At 40.4% G+C, this 27,368-nt stretch overlaps 1 protein-coding gene across 1 annotated transcript; it reads left to right on the top strand.

Annotated features, from left to right (window-relative positions):
* The first annotated feature begins 1,732 nt into the window (after positions 1-1,732).
* On the top strand, positions 1,733-27,368 carry MYCT1 (MYC target 1). The gene is made up of 2 exons (XM_054822262.1): positions 1,733-1,982; positions 24,342-27,368. The coding sequence occupies exons 1-2, from the start codon at positions 1,733-1,735 to the stop codon at positions 24,872-24,874; spliced, it is 783 nt and encodes a 260-aa protein (XP_054678237.1). The 3' UTR covers positions 24,875-27,368.

Raw genomic sequence — 27,368 nt, 5'->3', positions numbered from 1 at the left:
TAAGCCCACATCACTTTTTGATTCATTTAAAACTTTATTTGCTGCAACTTGCTGACAAGCATTACGGGTGTATGGCCCAGGTAACACTTTTGGTGGTCCAGCTTCAGCTGCTGCTGACAGTTGCCCGTATCAGCCGCTTGTTTCTGAGGAGGATGAGAGAACTCCCATATTGGAATGCTCTGTCCAGAGAGAAACCGTCACTCTTCTTATTATTGCTGTGGACTTTCTCATAAAGCATTATGGTTCATGTTTCATACACTCGGATAATACAGAAGATTTAATTATCTGTACAAGTGTCCATGTCTGAACTCAGCTACTTTTCAACTAGATTAAGGTCAGTGTTCAATTCTGGTTTACAGTGATCATCTCAATAGATGCATTCAGTAAACTCACTAAATTTCCTCATTTTACAGTTTACAATAATTCAATTTTGTTGTATTTCTATCTACTCTTAGATCACAAGCCTAACCTTAGTCATAGAATTCTTTAATTTGTATATTCTTATCATCTGCTCTGGTATCTGTGTCCCTACCAAACTAAATAATCCCAAAATTTCTTATCAAACTGTATCTTGTTCACAGACATCAGAAAATCACATCTTTTTCATTCAGGTGCTTAGCTCAGTATTTGGATATCTCATTTTAAGCACCAGCTTTGAAAGCCGTCAGTCTTCCATTAACCATCAGAGCATCTTTACTCAGTAGTTTTAAAAATCTGTTTCATGAAAAAAGTCCCAAATGAAACAAAACAACATTAAAATTATTCCAGGTCCAAATCTTAAGATTGGAATATTCCTAAATTTTGGAGATTCCTGATATTCATTGTGAAAAATAGATGTAGCTGATTCTGGAGTTTTCTTGGTTTTGTTTTTGGTTTGTTGTTGTGGTTGGTGTTGGTTTTGTTTGGTTTGTTTGGTTGGTTGTTTGGGGTTTTTTTTAACAATGAGCAAAATAAAACCTCATACAACTCTTCAGAGAACAGAGGTTTGAAATTCACAGCAGAACATCTATGGACATTCATTATCTGCAATATTTTTAACAGGAAAATAGTTAAAATCAGGTCCTAAAGAATTTATCACATAAATACAAAAACATATATTTTATTGATTCCCATATATTCTCCATTAATTCTGGGTCTGTGTCATTGAATATCTCAGCTATTTTCTTTTGTAGGGGTGTTATTATTGCCATTTATTATATTTAGCAGCAGTACCTACAAATTCCAATGGGGAATTAACACTGCATTGTATTAAAACTGTTCAAACAATTAGCTCAAAGCCTGTTTGTGTTCCAGAGAACTCATATTTTAAAACGGGGTGTGGAAAGGAAAAGAACTGGCAAAGGAAATTTGAAGTACGCTCATTAAAATATTAATCCTATAGTTACACTGTCAGGCCCAGCTAGTTCCTCAAACTAGCTGACGAACAATGGCAAATACTTAACAATCCTCATATCCTAAATTAATATACTAATGAAATGGTGTTTATTAAAAGCCTCTTGTCTCATTTCTACCTTATTGAAAATTCCCACTGAATACAAATGCTTTTGAATCTTTAAGGAAAGTCTTTAACATAGAAGATCATTAAAGGAAAGAGGAAGGAATTTTCATCTATCTCTGGACATTTTGGGGTTCAAAAAGTTTCAGAGAATGAGGAGATTTGGTATTGTTCTGAGTCAATTTGCTCTAGCTGAGGAAATGACGAGAAGGAAACTATTTCCCCGTCTCGGGAACCATGTGGTGTTCCAAGATAAGGCGAGCACTTGCTAATTCGAGTCCACAAGCAGGAAACGTGATACATCCATTTCCTTTCAGGCAAACACCACAGTTCCCTGGCAGCACAAAAGCATTACTTCTGCTGCTAAATCTCAGACATTCAGAAACCCATTGCTCCTCTGTGGATGTACCATTCTATATTTATTATTTGGATGTTATGGATAGAAACAGTACTTACTCTCCAATCACATGGCCACCAAAATTTTGGGGTAAGGATTTTGTTTCTTCTTCTAGAATATCATTAGAGTAAATGCTGAGAATCGCTGGCGATTGCCTTAAAAAATACATCTACTTTCAAGTCTCATGTTGGAAGCAAAAAAGCAATGAATGGATTTTGTATTTCTTGCAGTGTAAAAGATCATTTTCCAAATGTTTCTTTGACAAAATTTTATAATGTTTTTAAGCTAATCAAGACAGCAGGAACCGCCAGGGCAGAATTGATTGTTTGACAAAGTTCATTACTGAAGTCAGTTGAAAAGGTGTCTATTGACTTCAGTATGTTCCAGATCAGGTAGACGTTCTCAACCTTTTAATGGATGTACCTACACAGCAGACATGATCTGTTTCATCTTCTGATGAAAAAGAGATAGCAAGAACTAAACTTGTTACAACCTTTGGAATAAACTCTTACTCTTCCAGAATGAAAAATTACTTGTAATTTGCTGTGGTGCCTCATGATCAGATTTCGCTCAATGTATATTTTGATTATTATCCATTAAGGCTGTTTGTACTCTCCCAAACCCGGGAATGGTACTTTAACTGAAAAGTATAGAGTGTGAGGTAGAAATATATGTTATACTGAAATTCATTCAAAGTAACAAAGATCAATGACTTGATCCTAAAGGAGTCTGTGTAACAGCTGTGGATAACCTTTCCCTCCAAAAAGCTCTGTTGCTTGTTATGTTTTATTGTAATATTAACGTGTAATAGCATTTAGCAATTGAGTGAATCATATGATCTGTTTTTGTCTATTGTCTTATTGCTATTGAGCAATGACCCCTCCAAGAATCTGTGCACTCTCTAAAACTGAAAAATAACATGCATTAGCAAAAGAGGACTTTTGTTGCATAGAAGTGCACTGGGAAATGAGAGGAAAATAACTATATAAGAAGATTTAAAGAAGTTAATTTCATTTCCTTAGAATAAGAAACAAGAATCTGTCGAATGCTATCCACATGTTTCCTGCAGTGACACATATATTTTCCTACTGGGACACCATGAGCAACTCACTTCATTTTTGTGTCTTGGGCTAAAAAGTAGGGTAATGATACTGGACGTCTTTGAGAAATACTTGCAGATTAACTGAGGCAAAAATACTGTTATTACTGTTTCAGAGTCTCTTGTTGTCTGGAGGTTATCTGCTGGACTCTGAAGAATAACTGTAGTTTTTGTAGAGTGGAACTACATGTAACTCTAAAATGGCTCTTTCAGGACAAAAATGAAAGTGCTTTCATCAACATGTACTTTAATAATCCTCATGTAAAAGGTGCTGCCCCTCGTTACTGCAGATTTGCTTTTATTCTGAGGTAAATTATTGCGTCGCTATCATGGAAACATACACAAGAAACAGCAAAGTTACATGAAACTCTAAGGATTCATTAACCATAATTCTCAGATTGTGGGCAAGGCGTTCTCCATCTTCATGAAGAGTCAAAAAACGTTCCTAAGAAATGAACATTTAAATTCCACAACATATTGCATAGAGCTGGCCCCGCTGGTACTGCTGTTACTCTCTCCTTCCATTTAAGGTTGTCACTCTGTCATTCCATTTAAGGTACTTCTCCAGGTGTACCAAGCCCTGGTCCTTCAATATCGAGAGCTGCATTTGACAAGACAGAGCAGGACGTGGATGAGCTGTCTTATCACCGAAAGGGCCAACGCCTCCTTTCGCCAGCACTGCCCACCTAGCTTGCCAGGGACTGACACTGGCCCCAGCCCTATTCGCCTCCCATTTGCTTACACTCTAACAGCAGATGAACCTCACAGCTTGGATTTTTGTAAGGAGCTTGCACGGTCCTGAGAAGGGAAGATGCCTCTTGGTTTTTTTCTTACTTTGTCATAGATTTTAGAAGAGTTAATAGCATTTCCTCTTCCTTTCCTTTAGGTATATCACATGTGGTAGACTAGGGAGGGACGCTATACAGTCTGTGTCAGAAGATAATGACTGACACAAGATCACTGCAAGGAAACTTCACTTAAAATGATAGAAGTGTATTTTCTGACATCCTTGGAGATACATGACCTGAGGTAAAAATAAAACTACACATAATAGATATAAATAAAATTGAGTTCTTCATTAAATGAGAATGCAGTATTTGAAACTGATTTTTCAGGATATGGCTTACAGTCTGTTTCATTGTTTTTCTAAGCCACCCTCCATGTAGTGCTGTGAATGTGAATACATTACCAAGATGCAGATCCTTTTCCATGCATGTGTGACTTCTCAGCAGCTCCTGCGGACTCAGCCAAAGTGTAAACTTCAACCTGTGTGCAAAGTTTTGCTGAGAGACACTATGTGAGAAAAAAAAAATGCTGTAAAAATTGTTAGAGCAACTCTTCACAATTATATTTAATCATCTCAATTTTATAACCCATCTATTCTCTAACAGCTGGTTCTCTAACTCTGGAAAATATACAAGCATTCTGTTTTCTAAAGCTGTCCAGTCTCCAATGGTAACTTCACACAATAGCATCTTAAAAGTGACTCTAATAATTTTAAAACAATGAACTAACTAAACTGTTCTCCACTTGTTTATGTATGAGCACATATAGATCTTTTTACAACTGCTCCAGGCTAATGGAAGTGTGCATGAATAAAGTTGTGTAGATAAAACCAAGATATACACACCTTGATATGTCATGCTGTGTGAATTTTCTAAGTAGTCTAAATCCTCTCTCTATATTCATCCAAAGACCTTAGCAAATAATAATATAGAAAAGAAATTAGCACACTTTTTTGCAAGCTCAATGTAGAGTCAGTGACAGCCTGGAGAGTCGATAACATGCTTAGCTATGGATCTTGCAGGAATTCTTCTTTTGAATTCAGTCTTCACCATCATCATTCTGCAGTATTTTTGAAATGCTAAATTATTCGGTAGAGTAAAACAGAAGAAGAAAAACAGTAGTTTTGCTGGCCTAAAATCAATTCCACTGGGAAAAAAAAAAAAAAAAAGAATATTAATCTCCTATTGTTTAAATTCCTGAGTTTCATGACAGAGCTCCTGGCCCTGTCAGCAAATATCTTCTGTGTAATGTGTCACGAGCACAAAATCAGGATTCTGATTCTCACTTTGCTAGAGCTGTTCCCTACTAAAGATGTTGCGCAGTTCCTATTTCAGACAAGCTGAGCTACTGCAAGGATGCAGGAGCTCATGTCTTTCAGGTGCCATCTTCTATGAAGCTATGTAACCTCTGGTCACCCTACTTTGCAGTGGGAATCCATGGAATGGTACTTTGGCAGAGGTAGGAAGAGAAGCACTTACCGTCAGCCTCTGCTGAACTTCAGCACCGTTGGTATCACATGGGACTGTAGACAGACAATCTACCCAGAGAATCTTCTTTTATTGGTAGTTTCAAAGGGAGGTTCAGCAATAGCCGAGTGAGAAATTCAGGGTTTGGTACCCATCCATCAACTACTAATCTCACTTTTTACTGTTTTAATATAGTCTTTATTGAGTTCATTTTGATTTGTAAGTTAACAGTGGAAGCCAGGATGTTTCCATTTTAACAAGGAGTGCATTTCTTGTAATTCCTAAAAGCATTTTCAGTCGCACACAATTAAATACAATAAATGGCTTTGAGACAATGCTATTTCTCCGCTGCAGACAGTAATATACTTTCAGATCAGAAAATTTAATTTAAATAGTACATTTGATCAATATGACAGCAGCAGAAAGAAAAAGTGTACGCAAATATTAATCAACATAACTTAGATCCCTAGACTATCCTTCAGTCTAGTTTTATTCAAGTATGTATTTAAAAATGCAACATTACAGTTTAATACCTTAAAAACATTAAGGACAATTTTTTTTTCTTGAATTAGAATCCAGGGTGTTATTTGTATAGTGTATGAAAACAATGCCATATATCAGCTGGCTTTCAGGATTTTAGGATTGTGAACTGCCTGACACTAGCACTTTAAGCATTATCACTTGACTTTAGAAGCTATAAATGCACTTGTGGTTTTAAAAATAACGTGAAAATTTGCCTTGTCTCTCCCTCAACCCACTGGTCTTCGCCTCATTATGATGTGTGTGTTTGCTTGAAAGAAGTCAGACTATATAATTTGCTGGAAAAAATTATCATTAGCGATGAGCACATGCTAATGTCTGACACTGTGTTGTGATATCGTGTTACTGACCTGGCAATAATGGTGGTTAAGGACTTTGTGTCATTTTCTTTATGAACTGAAATACTACTTTGTGAAGGGCAGCACTGACACGAACAGTAACACAACTGTCAAACACAAGAAAGTCCAACCTAGACAGCCATGGGACCTGACTTCTCTTCTGGGATCTTTCATGGGTGGTAGCCATGGCCGAGTAGAAGCAACAGCAGCAAATCCAGTCCAGTTCTTTGCAAGCGAGAAAAGCATTTGGCTAGCTGTGTGGTGGTCACGTTAAGCATGTTGGCTTCCACTCTGTGTCAGCGCATTTCCAGCATACCCACTGGGTCGTCTCTCCTCATGCCTTTTGCTCCTCTTCGCACACTTCGTACCCTTCCAGTCTAGCTTTAGCAGCAGCAGATAAAGACTCTGGGAGCTGCCTCAGCTGTTCTGCTGGAGATATGGACACACGAGGCTGCAATTCGGAGCCAGCTGTGGAGCACAGCACAGCAGATGTGGCAGTGGTAACTTCTATCAGTCCATTCTCTTCCTGGTTTAATGGCTGGAAAAGACCAGCATAAACCAGAGTACCCCAGAGGGCCTTTTATCCTGGTAGACTGGACATTGCTAAAAGGGCAGAAGACTTCAGTAAACTGAAGATGCAATTCCTTTGCTGGCAGACAGGAGGAAGTGAAGATATGACATAGAGACACTTATAGATGCTTTACAGCACTGGAGATTGTTTTCTTAGTAGAGACAACCCTCAGGGTTGAAGCAGAACAAAGTAGGAGGAAGACTAGATAAAATCACAGCCTTGGATACAGGTGCAGTATCAACCTCAAGGATGTATTTCCTGAATTGCTATTTTTCTTCTTCCCTCCTCTTCTGTTCTCTTTTCTCTCTCTTTACAATTTCACTCTAGTGTGTGTGTTCTTCCTGATATTTTAATTAGTGGCTATCAGCCAAAACAGAGCAAGGTGATTGAAGACAGGCTGTTAACTGCTTCAACTGGATTTTTTTTTGCAGTTGGTTTCTTTTTTTGTCACTTCTCTGTGTTTTGGAAAACCCAGGTGATTTTAAAAGCGCAATATTTGGCAGCATATCACACATCATAAGGAGCTCATAGCACAAGGAATAAATGTCTTCACAGAAGATATAATCTCTTCCCGCAGAGTCTTTGGGTTAGATCACTGATGCCTGCAAAAGGTTGGAAATGGGATGTGAAGAAGTGAGCTTCTTTCTTTTGAAAGCACTCTGCTGGAGTCAGACAACTTCAGACTTTACAGTCCCCTGTTGTTGGAAGCAGCCCCAATGGGAGAACGGAGAGGGACGAAATGCTTTTTTCCAACCTCATGATGCAGTCCTGCTCCAGTATTTTAGGGAATAATTCTTTCCAGTGCTTATTCAAAGTGGTAGGGCATTGTCCTTTTCAGGAAACAGTGATTAAAAATGAGGACAGAGACTTTCAGTGGCAAATATGTCTATTACTATGACCCAAAACAACCACACTGTGTTTTTGATGACTAAGTAAGCAGTTCTCCATTCTTAGCACTATAGGGAACAATAAATGAAAATTGTATGCCAGAGATAACTGACTTTTCAATTTTGAATTTCTTTAACCTCACTGTGGGTTTGCATTTAGCTAAAACAATGCATAAATAAGATAAATTTACCCAATAAGAATCAAAATTAAAAGCAAGCCAAATTCATTAATACGTGGTGAGTGAGAGGTAAAGGACAGTCCCAGCAAATGTTATCACAGAAAGTGATGATGCATACAGATTTGGTGATGTCAAACATATCTGAAAGAACGTATCTGAGTTCTTTGGCAAGGAGCCTGCCCTAATACCTCCCCCATGTCACAGCCAGCCATATATAAAAACGCAGTCTTCACACTGACTCTGCATCTCCCCATCTAGTATACTCTAACTACGTCTACACTGACAAGTTTCCTACTCAGACTTCCCAGAGTGCTTTATCATGCACTACCTTAACGAGTCTGTTTGCTTAACATTTGAATTTCACAGCCTGGCTTCTGGCTCATCAGGGATACTGAGCCATCACTCAGGGCTTTACCTCATGGTGTGTGATATTAAAGGTCTCAAATCATTGAGCAGACTTCTGTCCCCATCATGATGGAGTTAATACGAGAGCCAATCGCATGTGAACAAACTCTCCATCCAGCCCCCCACCTACCTTTTCCAACCAAGTAAATGTCTCATACTTCCAGGTTTGTTATTATAGATTTTGTAGAGCCCTGCTGGTTCTTTATTTCTTGCCTAGCCTTCCATCTTCTGACTAATATTTTCTCCTTTACCTATTCAAGCTAGAGCCTTAAAAAACCCTCAAAGTTGTACATCTCCAGAGCAACCTTCCCATAGACATACCCTTAAGACCTCTAATAACAAAGAGCAACTTGTCTTTAATTCCTATTCCACAGGCAAGTATATCTGCTGATGATAGAAAAAGAGCTTATTTTGAAGAACATATAAACCAAACGCCCCTATTGATTGGTTCTAGTAGATGTCAGTTGCATGTGAATTTGGAAAACCCTATATAAAAGTAGTCTAACACATAAAATAATAAATAGGAAGGAGGGACGCATTACCTGGTTTATTCAGAAAACTCTCAGAATTCACTGCATGAAATGGCTAGGAAAACTAGTGGAAAAATATAGCCTTGGAGACTTTCCCCTGTTTGTTAGCTCAGAAGATATTGATCAGATGGGCTAATTAGAGCATTATTCCTCTAAAATATGTGCAAAATATTGTATGCATTAGAAAATTCTAGTTGTGTGAATGGTGTGACTGTGTAACATAAGGTACAGTGCAGAAACGAGTATGTCTATATCCCTTTGTGACAATCTGGTATGGACAGACCATGTCCTTGGGGTGGTAGATGTCCCCAGTTCTATCTGCAAGCATACCTGGCTTGGTGGCTGTGTAGCTGTGTTAAGTGAAGGTAATGGTGACATACAGTCTCCTCCCTCTCCTCCTGCAAGAAACCTGCCACACAGCACAAAATTTTTGTTCACTTCAAAATGTGTTCAGATTCCTGATGTAGGGTTTCTAACATGGAGTAAAATGCATTGATTCTTCCCAAATTCACTGAGAAACTAGAATTGTTTTATTTTCCTCTAACTTGATATTAAAGCAGTCTGGCTCCCCAAAAAGATGGTTGTGGAAATAAGCATACTGGGAGGCAGATTTTCAGCAAGGTTTCTGGAAGATCATCCAGATGGGTCCTCCACGTTTCAGGTCCCAGTTTGAAAAACAGAGAAAACTTCCCTGTGCTGCTCTGTAGGAATATGAAGAGAAAGATGATGAGGTAAAATGTGACACAGAGTCAGACAGAAAGACAATTCTGGTTTTGCAAATGCTTCCTGTAAGCACACTGATTTTTTTCAAGTACATTTATCTGAGAAACAGATGTACAACACAGATATAAAATATAATACGTTTAAACAACACTATGAAGGACAATGTGATCTTTATGGTAATGTTACATCCTTGAAATTTTTCCCTTCTTATTACCAGTCTTAAATCTAGTGTACGTACAAGTTTTCCCTCCTGCTCCTCAGTGAAATGTTACATGATGTCACAAATTTAGTGAAGCCATATTTCCATATTATTTAACCAAAGATTTCACTTGAATGAGTAACCTTTTTCACATTGATGAAGAATAATCGCAATGTATCTGCATGGTGAATTTGCAGAAATCGGGACCGGGAAAGTCCTATACAGCTCAGCAGAGTTCTTAGGACAGGGACCAGTTTTGGTTTTATCTGCTACAAATGCCACACAGTGGGACCTCAGTCAGACCCTGAGAACATAGTACACAGACAAAAATAAGTAATGGTAACACCAGTAAAACTCAGGTTCACCTGTATAGGAACTGAGGCAGACTTTTTTTCACCTCTTGGAGAGGTCTGTAGGGTTGTGTATCCTCCGAGGCCCAGCAGCATCAGAGTAACTTTTGCTGTGTGACTTCCAGAGCCACAGAAATTTCCCCCAACTAATGGCAATCGCTTTTTTTTTTCCTGCTCAGAGGGGATACAGATCCACATGGAAATCCTGTGATAGAGATGTAGACAATGTCACATAACTAAATCTCCTTGCACTTATCAAGTGCTCCAGTGGTCAGAAGCTGATTTAAGTATTCCACACAATTTTGATAGAGGACTGCTGGGGTAAGGGAGACCCACACGTACAACCTTTCCTCTGCCTGAACCAGCTGAGATCTCCACAACGAAGAGGGATGTTGTCTTATTTACCAGGACAGGGTCACCAGAAGGTCTTCCCGTTTCCAGCTTCTCTGACCACAGCGTGAGCTGACTTGGGATGTGTCACAAGGCAGCAGCAGAGCAGCCTGGGCCAGTGACTCAGACAGGACACTGCTTTCATATCAATAGTGTTAGTACTGAGAGGAATGGCAACAAGTGTGTGGGTTTAACTAAAGGAACATTCCGTCTTATTCAACATATTTTTTGCATTAACTAAAGGAAGATTCTGATCTTATTCAAAACATTCATCAATGACCCAGGTGAGGGGACAAAGTGTACCCTCAGCAAATTCACTGATGATACTGATCTGGGAGGAGTGGCCGACACACCGAAAGGCTGCACCGCCATTCAGTGAGACCTGGACAGACTGGAGAACTGGGCAGAGAGGAGCCATATGGAATTCAATAAGGGCAAGTGTAGCATCCTGCACCTAGGGAAGAACAACCCCAAGCACCAATACAGGTTAGGGGTTGACCTGCTGGGAAGCAGCTCTATGGAGAAGAACCTGGGAGTTCTGGCGGACAAGCAGCTCTCCATAAGCCAGCAATGTGCCCTTGTGGCCAAGAAGGCCAATGGTATCCTGGGGTGCGTTAAGAAGAGCGCGGCCAGCAGGTCAAGGGAGGTTATCCTCCCCCTCTACTCTGCCCTGGTGAGGCCACATCTGGAGTGCTGTGTCCAGTTCTGGGCTCCCCAATTCAAGACAGACAGGGAACTACTGGAGAGAGTCCAGCGGAGCGCTACGAAGATGATGAGGGGACTGAAGCATCTCTCGTATGAGGAAAGGCTGAGAGAGCTGGGTCTGTTTAGTCTGGAGAAGAGAAGACTGAGAGGGGATCTGATCAACATTTATAAATATCTAAAGGGTGGGTGTCGAGAGGATGGGGCCAGACTCTTTTCAGTGGTGCCCGGTGACAGGATGAGGGACAACGGGCACAAACTGGAACACAGGAAGTTCCATCTCAATGTGAGGAAAAACTTGTTCACTTTGAGGGTGACCGAGGTGACCGAGCACTGGAACAGGCTGCCCAGAGAGGTTGTGGAGTCTCCTCCTCTGGAGATATTCAAAACCTGCCTGGACGTGATCCTGCGCAACCCGCTCTAGGTGTTCCTGCTTTACATGGGGGTTGGACTAGATGATGTCTTGAGGTCCCTTCCAACTCCTACCAATCTGTGAATCTGTAAAAGATAGCATGTGATGGTGTGGCATTAGCAATGGCAGCAACTGTGTTTGAATCCTTCAGTGGCAGTGTGGCAACAGTGAATCTCATTTCTCTGTAATGCTCAGGGTCCCTGCCTCCTCCTCTGAAGTCCTCCAGAAATATTCTTATACCAAATGAGAAATAAACCTACGACTTGTGATGCAATTAAAAAGGAAGGCATTGGTCATCTTCCCCATCTCATTTTCAGGATATAACATGTCTGTTCCCCCTCAGCTGTGTTTGAGAAGGGCTGATTTGTACGCTTTTCAGTTGTATTGCTTATGCACGTGGCAGTACTGTTTGCTGGAGCGGCTGTGCCCGAGTGCCTCGTTGCCTTCCAGTATTGCTACAGAGAGCCTGAAGCAGCAAGGCAAGATGCTGCACTGCACCGTCTAATGCTCCTTATGCTTATGCCAAACCATTGTAGGAAGCCAGCATTTCCTCTCTGCTCCATCAGGGACAGAAGTCAAGGTCATATGTCAAATCTAAACAGACTCTGCCCATGCTGATTTCTCCAGGAGACAGAACCATGTCTTAGCCTTACACTATGTTTTATTTTCCAACTAACTTTTGGTGGTACCATTTTGCATCAACTATTAGACTACTATTGTTTTGTATAAACCCTACATAAAACATTATCAGATAAATCATATACTCTCTTCTCAAGGGTCAGAATGATCAGGCTATTTCAAATTTAATATGATTATGCTTATTTTGCTATCAGTTAAGTAAAAGATTTGACAAGCACCTGAAAGTTATCACTTCCATTACTGAAGCAAAGGGGATTATATCAGTAATCAGACCTTGCATTTAGGAAGCTAATATGTAAATCCATTCCAAGATCTTATATGCAGGCCTGTCAGAGAGATAAAAGTAGATATTAATGAGGGACCTATTTTTTTTCCTTTTCTTTCCAAGCCCAAAGAAAAGAGTATTACTGTAGCTGGATAAAAGCAACAGACTATGTCATGAAGAGTCGAGACCAGTCTTATTCTTGCATGCTGTCTATTCAGAGCACGATTGCTTCCTTGTGTATAAATTATTCTTTTAAAGTGAGTCTGTCATCCTCAGGCTGTGTTTTGTTGCCTCCTAATTACTGCTTCTTTTCTGCTTTCCCTACCCCCCCATACAGCCATTGATTTATCAAATGCTTAACCATCTTTAGCAGGAAGGAGACAGATCTAAGGTGGTAGAGGGACAGGCAAAGTTTCTTCAGAGTATTATTTAATTATTAATCAAACACAGAGAGCATACACATTTTGGCAATTACACCTACTGTATTGACTGAGTATGTGGTGCTGCTTGTTGTCACATGATCTGCCTGAAGCGTCATGCTTTATTTATCCACCAAATCCAGAAATCTCATTTGTAGGAAATTAAGTATATTTCTTCTTCAAAGCACCACACCGGTGAATGTGTTGAGATGTGAACGTGTTGACATCAGCAGTCACATAATAGAAGGAGCTTATTGCTGTGCTTTGTCCCCTAGCAGGATTCAGTGTCTCAGCACATTGTGGGTGCAATGGTTCTGACTCAGTTCTTGTAGAACCTATTGAAGGAAAATGCTCTGAATTGATACACCACTTCCCACTTTGCCATTGTAATTCATTTAATCAGAAGTCAAAAATCTTTGCAAGCCAAATGAGTGGTGGTGAGCAGTGCAATCTCTCTCACACAGAAGATCAATCTGAAACGTGGCGATGGAATGAGATGTCCACCATCACAAAAGAAGAGCACAAAGTAAAATCAAGACTCAAGACGTGCCCTTTTGTCTTTGTAAGATTATCTTTATTTCATAACCCTATCCTTTTGTCTGGGGAAAAAAAGAAAATCAGAAAAGACTATCAATAACAGTTAATACAGAAAACTTTCCAAAGTAGAAGCTTCACTTCCCATACCACCTTAACAAAAGGTACTTATTCAGATTTTGAAACCTATTGTATAGTAGTTCAGCTTGCACCAAGTAATCCCAAGTTATTCTTCTAAAAACTCTTCAAAAACAAGGAAAATGTAAAAGTAATTTAGGTTGCATTAGATTTGGTTCCAAGATGATGATTTATTCCGCTTCCACTTGAGTAGATGGAAAAGAGACATGTCAGAATGATTTTCGTGGATTGAAAATGGGACAATAATAACATAAGATTTATCTGTTAAAATAACCTCAACCAAAACTACATCAATAATACAAATATATACAACATTGTTACGAAATAATGTCTAGGAAATCTTCAGCAAAATAATTGGAGGAGAAAAGAAGAGTCAGTTCAATGCAATGCAAAAAATTCTTTGGGTTCTGACACATGCTAGCTGAAGCAAACAGCCAGGGCAGTTGCTGCTTCTCAGCAGAGGCCTCTGCCTTGTGCCTCTGGCACCTTATTTGCAGAAGAAAATAAATTCCCTGTTTCAGACATTTGAATTCACAGTCCAGCAATTTAACACACACTTATGGCATATTTGACCATTTAACTGACATCTGTAAATTTTAAACACTTTGCTTTAAAAAAAAATAATTTATCTTCATGCCATCTCTCAGTTATCCAGGGTAATGGAAGGATGAGCTAACGAAGCAGACAGAGGGCTTCTATGGAAGGTGCATAAGTTCAGCAGGCAGAGTATCAATGAAGGAGACCATTGATGGCTCTGTTGATTGACTGTGAGGTGCAGGAGTCTCTAGGCGAGTAGGACCTGGACCAGCCTGTTGTAAACACAGCCTCCCAGCCACCACTGGCTTGTGTGGGGCAAGCACCAAAGTCCCACTTCACACTGAGTCTCCAGCCTGGATCATCTGCCCTGGGTCACCAAGAGTTGACTAACACTCCGGATCAATAATCATCCCACTTAGAAATTATACCAGTGTTTATCAGCTTGTGATTACACAAATTCTTCTGGGTACTACTTAATTACGTCTCCTAACCCACACTGAAATAGATATTCATGGTCATATTTGATGCAAGAGAAATGTCTGAAACTGATTGATAGTCACACAGGAGGTACTGGGAAAAGAACGCTCAAATTTCTGAAGTGCAGATACCTAGCTGAAGAGTGGAGTACTACCACATATGAACATACTTCTGTATTCTCAAAATGTTCACTATTATACCTGCTGTCTGAGGAAGATAAATGTAGCAGATTTTTTGCATTACTGGATGTACCTCAGATATTACTACAGTGAAAAAAAGCAGGAAAATCTGATTTAAATACAGGTTTCTCTTCCTGCTACTCAAATACTTGTTTATTGAATACTTTGGATCAGTATTCAGCAAAGTTCACAAACAGCTCCTCTTCCTCCCATTCTTGAACTTTGTGCAACTTTCTCATTCTTCACCTGAAGAAGGTCCTAGTTCTAGCAATCTCAAAAAATAATGAGACTATAAATAGAATACTAAACACTGTTTTCATTGATGGCTATTTTTGAACAGCAATTCACAAGTTAAACCCCTCAGCAGAGTACTCTGTGGCAGTATTTCAAAGGCGGGATATTTCTGAGTGAGAAGAGACTTTTTCCAAGAAACTTTACAGTTTTGGCCCCAGTAGATGTCCTTCAGTTTCTGCCACGACACTGTTGTACGTATCTGTTTCATTCATTTTGTCTGTGTTGATACATGATGTACATGTAAAATGGAGAGTGAGAGAGATGGAACCGGCAAGGGGAGATTGCTCCTCTCCTGGGAAGCAGGTTGCAGGGGGAGAGGGAGAGACATTGCACAGCTAAGACCAAGGAGCAGAAACAAGGTCTTGCTTCTCAGGCGACAGGAAGAGGCGCTTAAGACCAAGATGCAAAAGCGCAGGAGTTGCAGCACTTCTGAAAAGCACTGTATTGAGAACCACTGTTTGTAGGATGTACTGGGCAGGCTGAAATGTGCTTTTTATTTCTAGTATACCTAGTATCTCAAGGCACTTAGAGTGTACCTTGTCACTCTGAGTTTTCTCTCTTTTAAAATATTCTACTTCATATTCTAATAAAACTTGGGCTTTCATTGTAAACACTTCTTGGCCTTTCATGGGTTCTCACAGTAAGGACAAGCTGTGTCTGGGTTAGGTAGGCTCTTCTCAGACCACAGAAGGCACAACTGCTGTGGTGAGACTGAGAATGACTTAAACCTTATTCCTTACCCTACAGTCTTCCCAGTAACCCAGAAACCTTGTGCATTGTTCTAACCTTGGATGTCTTCTGTTCTCTTAAATGTAGCATACTTATTTTGGTATTTCCTCTGTAATTTTAAGATTTCACTATAGTCACTCATGTTCTGATCATATAGGAAATTACTGTATTCTTAGGCTCTGTAAAATAATCGTATCGATTAAGTAATAATTATAATTCCATATTGCACTGCGGCAAATTGTGTTTTACTGTTTGATTTAGGTTCATGCAGAGGCCATATAGCTTAGGCCTATGTTCTGGTTTTGTGAGGTTGGTAAGAATGCCTTGCCAGAGGATTGTTTGCTGCACATGTGGAAAAGATCAAAATTATATTACTGTCTTTGTAATGCATTAGGAATCATAATGAAACCACGCAGAAACAAAGTTTCTATCTCTGTCTGCATAAAGGAATCTTTGCTTTGTTTTATATAGTTATGCCAAAGGCATTAAATTAAACATGCTGACATCTCTATCTTAGATGTTTCCTTCTGATTATTACAATTAGTCTTTATTTATCATTCCAGTAAAAATCAACTGCCAGTAATGTCAAGGAAACATCATTAACTCTGAGTTGGTTTGTAGGATATTGAGATGGCATATTCCACTCTTCTGGCTTTTTATCACAGCGAATTATGGTATTAGTAAACAAAGCAAATGTACTCTGGTGCATGGAGATCATTCTGGACATCACTGCGGATGGCCAGAAATACGAATTTAAGAACGGACTTAGACTTATGCTTCTCCATAAGCACAGATATTCGCACAAAGTCACGAATCTGTACAAGCTTTACTTCACTAAGCTTCTGAACACTTTTGCTGTGCCTCGGTCTCCCTTAATTTCAGAGCCTCTGCAAAATGCTAGCCCTAAGTGTTTATGGCAATGTAATTCAGAGTTTTTCTGAGTTTTGAGGTGCTATTAACTTCTCCGTAATCTTTCATTGGAATGTTTCTTGATAGCTTTTTCTGACACCCTGTTTTATTAGAATTGAGATGGTTTATGTATCGTTTAGCTTTTCAGCTTATATTTCCAGCAGAGGGCAATCTTGTTCCTAGGTAGGTGACTCCTTTGTGACGTTAACCCTCTAACAAACAGCGGGCCTCTCTGCCTTTCAACCGGAGAATAAGTCCGAGGGCACAAGCTGCATTTTTTTTCCCCTTGTCATTTACTTAGTAATTTTTCAGACGCTTCTAGAGCTTATTTGCTTACCTGGTCGAAGAAAGTGTTAGAAACTGCACAAAATAATGTCAGTATGGACGTTGAGCTGTCACCTATTCTACCTTCTTTTTTCAAGACAGGATTAACTATTTTACAACAACTCTTGACTGATACTGGTTTTTAAAATCTTTAGTGGGGGTAGATGCATCACCTACCTGGACTATCTATTCTAGTGCTTACCTGTCCTCACAGATAGGAACACATTTTTTAATTTCCTTTGCTCTATTTTAAACCCAGTACCTTTTATTTTATCTGCAGTGGACATAAAACCAACCATTTAGTTATTAGGTGAAGTGGGAGAATTACTCTATGTCACTGCAGAAAAGAATTTCTTACTAGCACAGGCAGAATAAAACATCCCTCTAGCAAGCTGTGTTTGAATGCAGAGCACTGGCATTTCTGACAGCCTAACTATCTTACTTATTTTGTTTATTAGATCTCAGGTCCTCCACAGTCTGTTTTTCTTTCACCTTTTTTTTCCCACAGATTCTGTTTTCCAGATGCCACCATCCTCATCTGCTTGTTTTCTGGACGTCACAACTACCTGAACCACCTTGTGCTGTAGCCTGGCACTCTCATTCTTTCCACAAGTCTTGTGTGACCTTTCTTAAACTTTTGCCATGACTAAGATCACAGCTGGTTGATATTACACAGCAACTGATTCACCCACCCAACTGAATCATGGACTGCCTACAAATGATTAATGAGAGGTTGTTTTGCTAATACAATTAGTGACAAAGATCGGGAAGATAGTAATCTCAACACTTGTCAGATATAGAGAAATTGCTTTTTGAACTCAGCATGACAACAGCAGCACAGGAGCTGGGTACTGATACCAGCCCCAGATTGAAACTAAGTTTACTGGGAGTTGGTAGAACCGGCATAAAATTTCAAGTAGTTCAAATCAGTTCAAACCTTCTGTGGTGGGAAAAAGTGGCAGCTCTCTGGGCCCAGGGTATTCTTCCTTTCCAAACTCCCCGCCCAGGATGCGTGAGGAGGAGTAGCTGCAAGCTGTCTGGCTTAGAGATGTACATTTACTACAGCTGTAGGAAGGTGCTATGAGTTTGTTGAAACTTTGATGTACCCTGGCTGTTCCTGTCTGGTTTTGCAGAAATGAGGCTGTTATGAACGTCTGCTGATGACTTACCTGTACCTCCCTTGAAACCTGAGACACTGAGACTCCTGTAAAACAGTATCTGAACCATTCTTACTAGTCAGGTTACTAGATTTGTCATTTGTAAATGCAATTCATGCTTTAATACACTAGCTGGTGCTCTCCGTTAAGCTGTACAATGTTCAGGTATGAATTCCCATACTGGTTTGTATGGTTTTTTATACTGAGATTTCATTTGGTAAAAAAAAAATACAGGGTGAGACAGAGGCTGAGCTGGATTTCTCCATGTCTGAGACCAAAACCCCTGCCATTTGCCAAGGCTTTGCAGCTCTGGGACAAGGCAATGTGCTTCTGCACAAGCGTGTGTGTGTGTAGGGGGAGGAAAACTTAGGCAAGTTTTGAGTCACTGGCATATAACATGACATAAAGAAAAGAGAACTCACAAAAATGTGAGAATGAAACAATTAAAATGGAAATAAATTTAGAATTCTAAAATTTGGATTGAAATTATAAAAATAGCTCTTTTCCACTATACAACATGGTGGTATATTTTGATACTGTTCATTACTAATAACGTCTGAAGTCAGTGAGCTTGTATATTCTGCATACAAGCTTGCTGGAGCCCACATGGAATAAAGTTGCATGTCAGGCTTGCAGTTTTGGGCAGGTGGAAGAAAAAAGAAATGGAAAGATTATTCACAGTTGCTGAAGTAAATGAACAGAATGTTGCTCTAACATGAGTAAAACATCTCTATAGCAAGCTGAGTCTGAATGCTGAACAATGCCACTCTTGACTGATAAGCCACCTTACTGCTTCTAATAACTTTAAGATAAAACTACTTATTTCTCTTTTAATAAAGAAATAACAAAAAATTAACAGCTCCAAAACATAAAGAAGACTGCAATATTTGAAAGTCACTCACCAGAGATCAAATCAGATGTGTAGGTATCATCTCACCCTATGGGTGTGTTCTGCCTCCTTGTGCTTAGCAATAGCATAGGCAGAGCGGATGCTTGGAAAGGTAACTGGCTTTTTATTAGCTTTATTAGCTATTACTGGCAAAGATGCAGTTCAAATTCAAGTCATGTGTGCACAGCCTGACTAAAAGATGCTTCCCCATTTCTCTTTCTCTTGCATTTAGTATTTGGTCCCCTCTTCCCCTGCCCTGGTTCTGGCTCTGAGATGCTCTCATTGAAGTTGCTACTTATTATTTTGAAAGGTACAACTAACCCTCCATATACTCGGCCAGCTGAAAAGTTTACAAATGTACATATTTGTGAGAGTGGGGCAAGGAAGATCTTGTGCACACCTTAACTTTACACCTTGGGGAATTTATCATGAGGCTATAGGAAAGATGTAAGTCCCAAGGATTTCCTGAGTTTGGGGAGCAAAATGCTGTTCCAGCCCATTGCAGCCAGAGCTGAGGGCAAGAAGCAGATTCCTTGGGAAAATGAATCCTCAATGCAAATGTGTGTTGAATTCAAGGGGATGTCCATACACATGGAAGTGTATGATGTGGTCCACACACATGGAAGAAAAATGTGACCCTCACAGAAATAAGAGATTGACCTGAGTATGCCTGCAATGATCTTCCTGAGCTCCATGGTAGAGGCAGGATTCTCCATCACAAAAAGCAAATGTATTTTATGAAGAGTTTGGTTGATCCAGGGACTGACAAATGTAGGTAGGGACTGTGTTGCTAATTTTTGGTGAGGTATACCCCAAGGTGAGGAAAGAGAGAATGTAGTCCACTTCTCAGAAGACTTACAGATTAGTATGAGCCCCCTTGGGTTGGCCTTACTACTGATGTTCAGGCTGGATGGGAAGAACTTGTTTCAGGGCCATAACTAGGAAAAGCACCTTATCAGCCAGTCTTATCATCTTTACTAACAACATGTCCAAATTTCTCCTGAGTGAATTCTCTAGAGTGTTAAGGACTTGCTAGAGGCTATCAACTTGATAGGATATATACTAATGCTTCATATATACAGTTCATTGAAAGTTATGAAAGCCTTAAAGAAAGCTGCAACAACCAAGAAAAAGCTTTACATAGCAGAGGCAATAATCCCCTGTACAAACCTGTAGCACTGCATTTGCTTAACACTGCATGCAGAAACCAGAAAGGAGGGAATAAACAGAAGGAATTACCTGATCTGGACAGATGTCGGGCTAACAGGCACATGCTGGCTTGGTGTTCAGTCTGGGGGTAACACCCAGAAGTCATGGGCATTACTGTGGGTTCTGAACCTCCAATCTTTTTTGCATGGACACATTGGAAGTACCATAAATAAGAAAGGTAATGTAGCTGAGATATTCAGTTGCTTCGTCTCCTTATCCTTTTATTTCTGGCTTTGCACCTCAAAGTCTGTCCTACATTGTTGAAAAAACCTTTGTCCTTCACCTCAGCTGGTGTTAGAGAGAGAATGGAGAAAATTGACTGAGATGGGGTACCAAATCTTTCCGGTTATGGCATAATCACATAAAGCAGGCAGTGTGAGCAGCCTGAGAAACATACAGATCAAAACATATTTAGGGCACCAGTACCTGGGGAGTTACTGTTATTGGCAGCATCCCTATCTTATCCCCAAATTTTTATGATTTTTTTCCTTAAAAGCAGAGAACAGAATGACATGCACAGGTCTCAGAAAACCCTGAGATATTATAATGGCTCCTTGGAACACTTCATGACAGTATTGCTCTGACTGTCCTGAAAGGCTAGTTCTGCCCTGGCACTGCCCAGATGAAGGAAGAGAAAAACAACTCTGTGAAAGTCAGCTGTTGCCCTCAAAATCCCAGGTGCAGCAAGTCCCACTCTGCCTTTGATCTTTTTCCCTGTTTGGTAGTAGTTTTTTCTCCAATGTACCTCGGGGTTGTGATCACTGGACGTTAAAGAGGAAATCAATGGGCATAGATTTACAATTCTTCAGCGTAAGTTTTTAGAACTGAATTACATTTCAGTGAAATTCATCCTCTGCAGGGAGTGAACAAAAAGCAAGTTCAGCCTATTAGTGTGACCCACAGTTCCCACTGAAGTCAGGGAGAGTCTGGGAATAGAAAGAATAAAGTGTCTGTAACCAATAGGTCTAGTGATATTTCTATAATAAGAACCAAAAGGATTAAATGTAGGTCCAAATGGAAATGAAAGCATTTGGGGTACTATATGGCAACTGCAATAGTCAGTGTAAACCCAGCTGAGTTTCCCCAGGGAATAATTCGACTCTCTATTTTTACATTCATATATAAAGGTAGAAAAATAAAAGAATCAAAGAAGTTAAAAAAAATGAAGACATTATCTAAAGGGATAATTGTTTGTGCTGCACCTCCAGCACAGGGGAACAGCACGTGGGAAGGACTGAAGAGCTGCACTCGATACTTTTGTCAATTCCCTCATCTGCTTTTAACAGTGTGAAATGCTGATTTGATTGTGCAGGTGGTGAAAATTATGGCTAGAGGGATGCAGGGACAAATCTTCACCACGGTGCATGGCAACCCCAGCACCAGGTACACTTGTGCATCTTGCTGTGCTGCTGCTTACACTCCAGGCTGCTGAGCCCCGCGGAGATCTCCTCTGCTTCCTCCCTGCGGGAGCTGAGAGCCCAAACAGAGGCAGGGATATCGGGTGGCAGCACAGAGCCCTGTGCCGGGAGGATCCCTTGGCGGTCTCGAAAATAATAACCTAATATAATAACCATTCCAGCCGAGGTGCAAAAGAAATCAGTCTAAGAAAGGATTAGTTCTTGCTTCACTTTCCCATAGCCATGCAGGGACAGCAGTAGCGGTACTCAGACTGCAGCTCTGGTGCTTGGGAAGTGCTGTCTTTAGGACACTCCTTGGAATTTACTCGACTGGAGGTGGCCAAGTCCTGGCTCTCCCTTCCCACCTTTAGGAGTATGAGTAGGAACTTGCAGTAATAGAATGTATCAAATCCATTAAAATGGCATAATAGGCTATTCCTGACTCAAAGGGGCACAATGAGGTCTGTTGTGTCTCTGAAGATGCGGGTGGGTTTTTGCAAAAGGCAGACCAGGCACTCACCTTTGACTTTAGCATGCTCAGTCAAGAGTTTCTGAGTTGTAAAAATGAGGGCTTAAAGAAAAATTGTATTTTAGGGTCAAGTTTGATCCACCTCTGAAAGAAAGGGCAGCAAAGTATTCCTGAGAGGGAGCAGTGCTCTGCAACAATATCCTATGCTTTATCCTCTCCAATCTATCTTCCCATTTGAAAAGGGTAATGGTTATAAGCCTACCTGAAAGCAGAGGTTACAAGCAAGCAACAGTAGGATTGTATAGCCTTCCAAAATATCAGTGGCTTAATTAGAGCTTAAATCCTGAAAAAACATAAGTCGAATAAACTTGAGGTTTATGGTGATGTCAGTAATTCTTGAGAATGTTGGTCCTGTCTAGAACCACACCTGCAAAGGCAGGTAGGGTGAATACACTGCTCCTCTGACAGGGTTTGATGGGCAGCAGCAAGGGCTGGGTTCAAATTTAGTGCTGCTTGGAGTCCCCACCCAGAAACCTGAGAAAATTTTATGCTAAACTTTCTGGTGCTTAAGGAGATAATTTTCCCCAACTGCAAGTATGAATCACGTAGCTAACAATTTTTCACTGAAGGGAGAAAAGTGAGAAGGTCCATACAGAAGGTAATAATAACTAATTCTTAAAATGCAATTATACCAATAACCATTTACCTCTCCCCTGCTGGAAGGAAAGCAAATGTTTGCTTTCCCCCTCCTGCAGTGACCTGCCCTAAGTTTGAGCCTTGCTAGGCACCGAGGCCTGGCTTAAGCAAAGGTATCTGTTGGCACACACTGGGGTGCCTCTGCCGGCAAGCTGGTCCCGCTGGCCGTGCTTGGCACCTCTCCTCCGCTCCCCATGGCCATCTCTCGGGCCACTCACTCTCTTTGCCTCCCCAGCAGCTACTTTGGCTAATTCCCACAGCTCAGACTTGGTGTCATTATTTTCGGTTCTGGAAACGACTGTTTGTGCAGCACCATAAATTCAGGGGAAACTCTTTAACAGCTGTTAGCTTGCAAGAAAATTTTGAACTTAGTCTCATCTTGCCCTTTATGGGCTCTAACATCTTCATCCCAGTTCTGGAGATACTGCCTTCTGATACGGTGATCAGCCAGGCACAGTGTTCGCTGGCCTGCGCTTCTGTACGCTGTAGAAGTTACTGACCTTTCTCAATCAGATGAATACAATTTCCTTTTTAACAGAAATGCTTTGCAAACATGATAACACAGAATAAACATGTTTCAAGCTGTCCCATGGCTCTTTTTCACTTATTCCCTCTTCCACCAGTAGTCAAGACAGTGTTCCTTCTTGTTTGTGATCCAATCCCTTCTTAAATTTTGAGGGGATCTATAAAGGTTTTGCGTTCATTTCAGGCCTTATCCAGGATTACAAATGTATCTCTGAACTTTTTAGAACAGCAATAAAGCTGGTGCTCAGTTGCAAAAGTAAGTGAAGTTTTCTGAAGCAACTGTCCTATTCTTAGAAATATGCAAGGAAAAATGTCTTATTCCTCCACACTGTGAAACCATGTGGGGGAGAAAACAACCCTAGCCATGCTCTTTTTGGTTTTCACATCTCTTAATTCTTGAAAGCATTTACAAAAGAGCTAGAAATTTACTTTTCTTAATGGCAGATTAGTGCATCTGTAAACTGGGCATTGAGGATGGGAAATATTCAAGACAGTATTACTAATGGTTATCTCTCACCATAATCATTTAGGATATAGTAATTTACGTTAATTACTATGAGGATTTGAAGTATCTGTTACTCAGCAATAAAAGGCTGGGACATGTTGTCATGTTGTAATAAATACAAGGCTTACTTTGTTAAGAACATGGCAGAAGCTACATCACTGTTGTAATAGGAGAGTTTGCAAACACGCACACATAGAACATGAACGTCCATAAACAGAACGACAAGTCTGCATATTGCCCACAGAAGCAAATACTTGGCAGTTTTCTAACACACCTTGGGGCTGGTGGGTGGTTGGTTCTGAGAGAGACTCAAGACTTTTGCCTTGCATTGGTACAGAAACTGGTATTAAATGCAAGCTACCTTCTGGATGTTGTTGAATTATGCAAATTAAAGAAAAAACACCATACAGTGAAAGCAATCTGAACTGCTGTGTTTGTGTTGTAAAGTTCATGTATTACACACAAAGATGTTAGGGTTTGTTCATCTGTTAAGGAAGCTGCCATCTTCAGTTCATTTTCTGGCAGGAAAATCCTTCAGAGTTAATGAAATAACTTTGCTGTGTATTTTTGCTGTATTTCAGAGCAGATAACAATAGCCTTCACAGTGTCCATGGTGGTTGGACTGGTGATTGGAGGGATCATCTGGGCATTGTTCACTTGCTTGTCCCGTCGCAGAGCTAGCGCCCACATTTCCCAGGGGAGCTCTTCAGCTTTCAGCCGTCGGTCCAGACCCCCCTCCCATGGCCACACTACTGGCAGGACTGGATTTTACCGCAACAGCAGCTGCGAACGTCGGAGCAACCTCAGCCTGGCCAGCCTCACCTTCCAGAGGCAAGCCTCCTTGGAGCAAGCCAACTCTTTCCCCAGGAAGTCAAGCTTCCGTGCATCCACCTTCCACCCTTTCCTGCAGTGTCCTCCCCTCCCCGTGGAGACGAACAGTCAGCTGATCACCCTTACTCCCACAAACACCACCACAACCCTTGTGGGAAGCACCACCAACAGTTTAAGTCGACCCGAGTTCCACTGGTCTAACAACAGCCTCCGCATCTGCCACTCCACACAAACCCCCCCTCCTGCCTATGAAACCATCATAAAAGCTTTCCCAGACTCCTGAGCAAGGTTCTTGCTGCAAACACGCACATGTGTTTTAGAAAGAACCTCAATCATCTCAACAATTTTCTGTGCATGATGAAAATCTCTGAGAAGTCTCCGACTGATGTTGCAGAGGGGACATACATTGGCAAGAGGCAGGGAGCGGTGGTTTCTTGGAGCGCAATATCCCACTGTCCAAGGCATCACTTGTCTTTGCACTGCTGGCTCTAATTTACTGCTCTGCCATATGCTTGCATATTTATAGTATCGTATCTTTAATTGTAACCATTGTAGCTTTACTTTAGAGGAAAGAAAATGCTGCCACATAAACCCAAGATCATTTCTTAAAGAAACAGATCATGTTAGGGATTACTGATATACACATTTCTGCAAATTTCACTACTCTGTTTCTTTAAAAAAAAAAAAGGAATTCTGGTTTTACGTATTTTGCCAAGGATGTTAAATTTTCAGAGAACACCTCTCATTACCCTCATTACCTTCTTCCTATAACCACAGAACAGCTTGTGTCTGAGGAGCCTTAGACGCAGACCTCGTAGAGGATTTAACGTCACCATCCTAGCTGTGGTCATAGGTATCCTGTTCTGCTGATTGTAAAGGATCTTAAAAGACCCAGTGTTAGGGCTGCTTGTATAAATTTCCCTTCACAGTATGGGAAATGCATTGAAGTATACCAAGCTTCACGCAATTTTGAACAACGTACTAAATGCATGGTAACAATTATAAAGCATTTTCTATGTGCAGCCAGCAGAACAGGTAGTCTCATTTTAATACCCAGTAAGGCTGTATGGGAGCAGAACTCCTCATGTTTCATTTTTCTAGTTCTGGTTATCAAGATAAGCAGCATGAATGACAACTATTTTTTTAATTAAGTTTCCTGTTTTGCTATGGGATTACTCATTTCCTTATTTCAAATTGTATTTTTCTAATTGTACCAACGTTTCATTCTTCCTGGCAAGTTATTCACCAAAATCTTGTCTTTCACTAAAGCAAGATTTTAGACATTTAGGGCTGAATACTCAGATCATACAATTAGTTGAAATATGATGATAAAGATGGAATATTTACTTGAGGTTAACATATATTCTTGACTGTTATACTTGTATCATGTCAAGCTAACCCCTGGCTTAGTATAGACTAATTGCACTGAGGTGAGAAGTCCAGGATTTGAAAACAGCACAGGCAAATGGGGGCTGATTTAAGTCCATTGTATCAGTTTTCTGTTAGATATTTCGTGTTCAAATAAAGGGTAAAGAATTTCCACAAGTAGAGGAGCAGTCCTACTCCTTACTTACAAATAAGCCTTTTGATCCTAAAAGGGCTGGGCAACTACCAGCTGCAGGACTCCTGATCCTGAGGGGGCTGGTCCTGTGCTTCTGTAGAGAGGACAAGTTCTCACCTGTCTTCTGGGAGGGATGAAGATTAAGCAGCTTTTGACAACAGGCAAAATGCTTAACATCTTACTTTCTGGGCTTTTGGAGACTGGCAACGTGCATCCCTCTGCCGAGGTCAGCGCCTCTCAGGAAGCACTGGCATTGATCTCTTGACTGCCATCTTCCAGCCCAATATCATCCCATTTGCAAATATAACTACAAACACTGAGCTTACAAGCATTACTTACTGTAAACCGCAAGTATTCCTTATTGTAAAGGCAAATTAATTTGCATGTATTTACTGACTGGCTTTCATTGTTTTATTTTTAGTGTGCAACATTTTCCCTTCTAGAGGGATATATGTCATTGCTAGAACAACAATTTACAGAGTTTACACAGTGTTTCACTGCAGACACTATGGATTCTAGTTCACCAAGGACTTGCTGATAAGACTGCTAAACTGCATTTGGCTGGTTGCAGGCTATGGACTTAAAACAATAGTCCTCTGGAGATAGAAAGTTGTGTTATTTCGATTCATTAATAATATTTTTTTCATTTAGAGTCTTATTGAGTCTGGTGAACTTCATCGCGTGCACAAGTGCGATCACAGTGTCCTAGCTCTAGAATAGGTGATGCCACCTAATCTAATGTGCCTACGAAAAGCAGAATTCAGGCCTGCTTCCTTTGCTTATTGAGTATGGCGGACAGTTTGAAGCGACAACTTGGCCTACAGTGTGTACCCAGCTGGCCAAAACTGCTTGTTCCTTGAGAGTGAAATTGTTTTAGATGAGTAAATTTTCACTCCTGGATTGTAAATGCACATTACATTACCGTAGAACTTTCCACAGCATATTATTACTTGTATTACAATATACTTAGTAAACGATGTAGAAAGGGAAGCTTAAAAGTACTGTATTTTTTTTCCTCCTGAAATCTGTACTGGATATCAAAACATTTTTTTTATGTCCCCTGGATTAGGGAGATTAAAAACACAGATTGTTTGGTGCATAACCAGTATGGCTGTCAGATACCTAACTACTAGTTTAAATGATGTCTGAAATGAATGTTTTGCAAGCACTCTGGAAGCTTCAGAATGTGAAATAAAGTTAGATGTTATAATCTCAA

Source organism: Grus americana, chromosome 3, assembly GCF_028858705.1.
Source record: "Grus americana isolate bGruAme1 chromosome 3, bGruAme1.mat, whole genome shotgun sequence".
Taxonomy (NCBI): domain Eukaryota; kingdom Metazoa; phylum Chordata; class Aves; order Gruiformes; family Gruidae; genus Grus; species Grus americana.
Note: the sequence above shows the minus strand (reverse complement) of the source record. Positions and strands in the feature narration are given on the sequence as shown.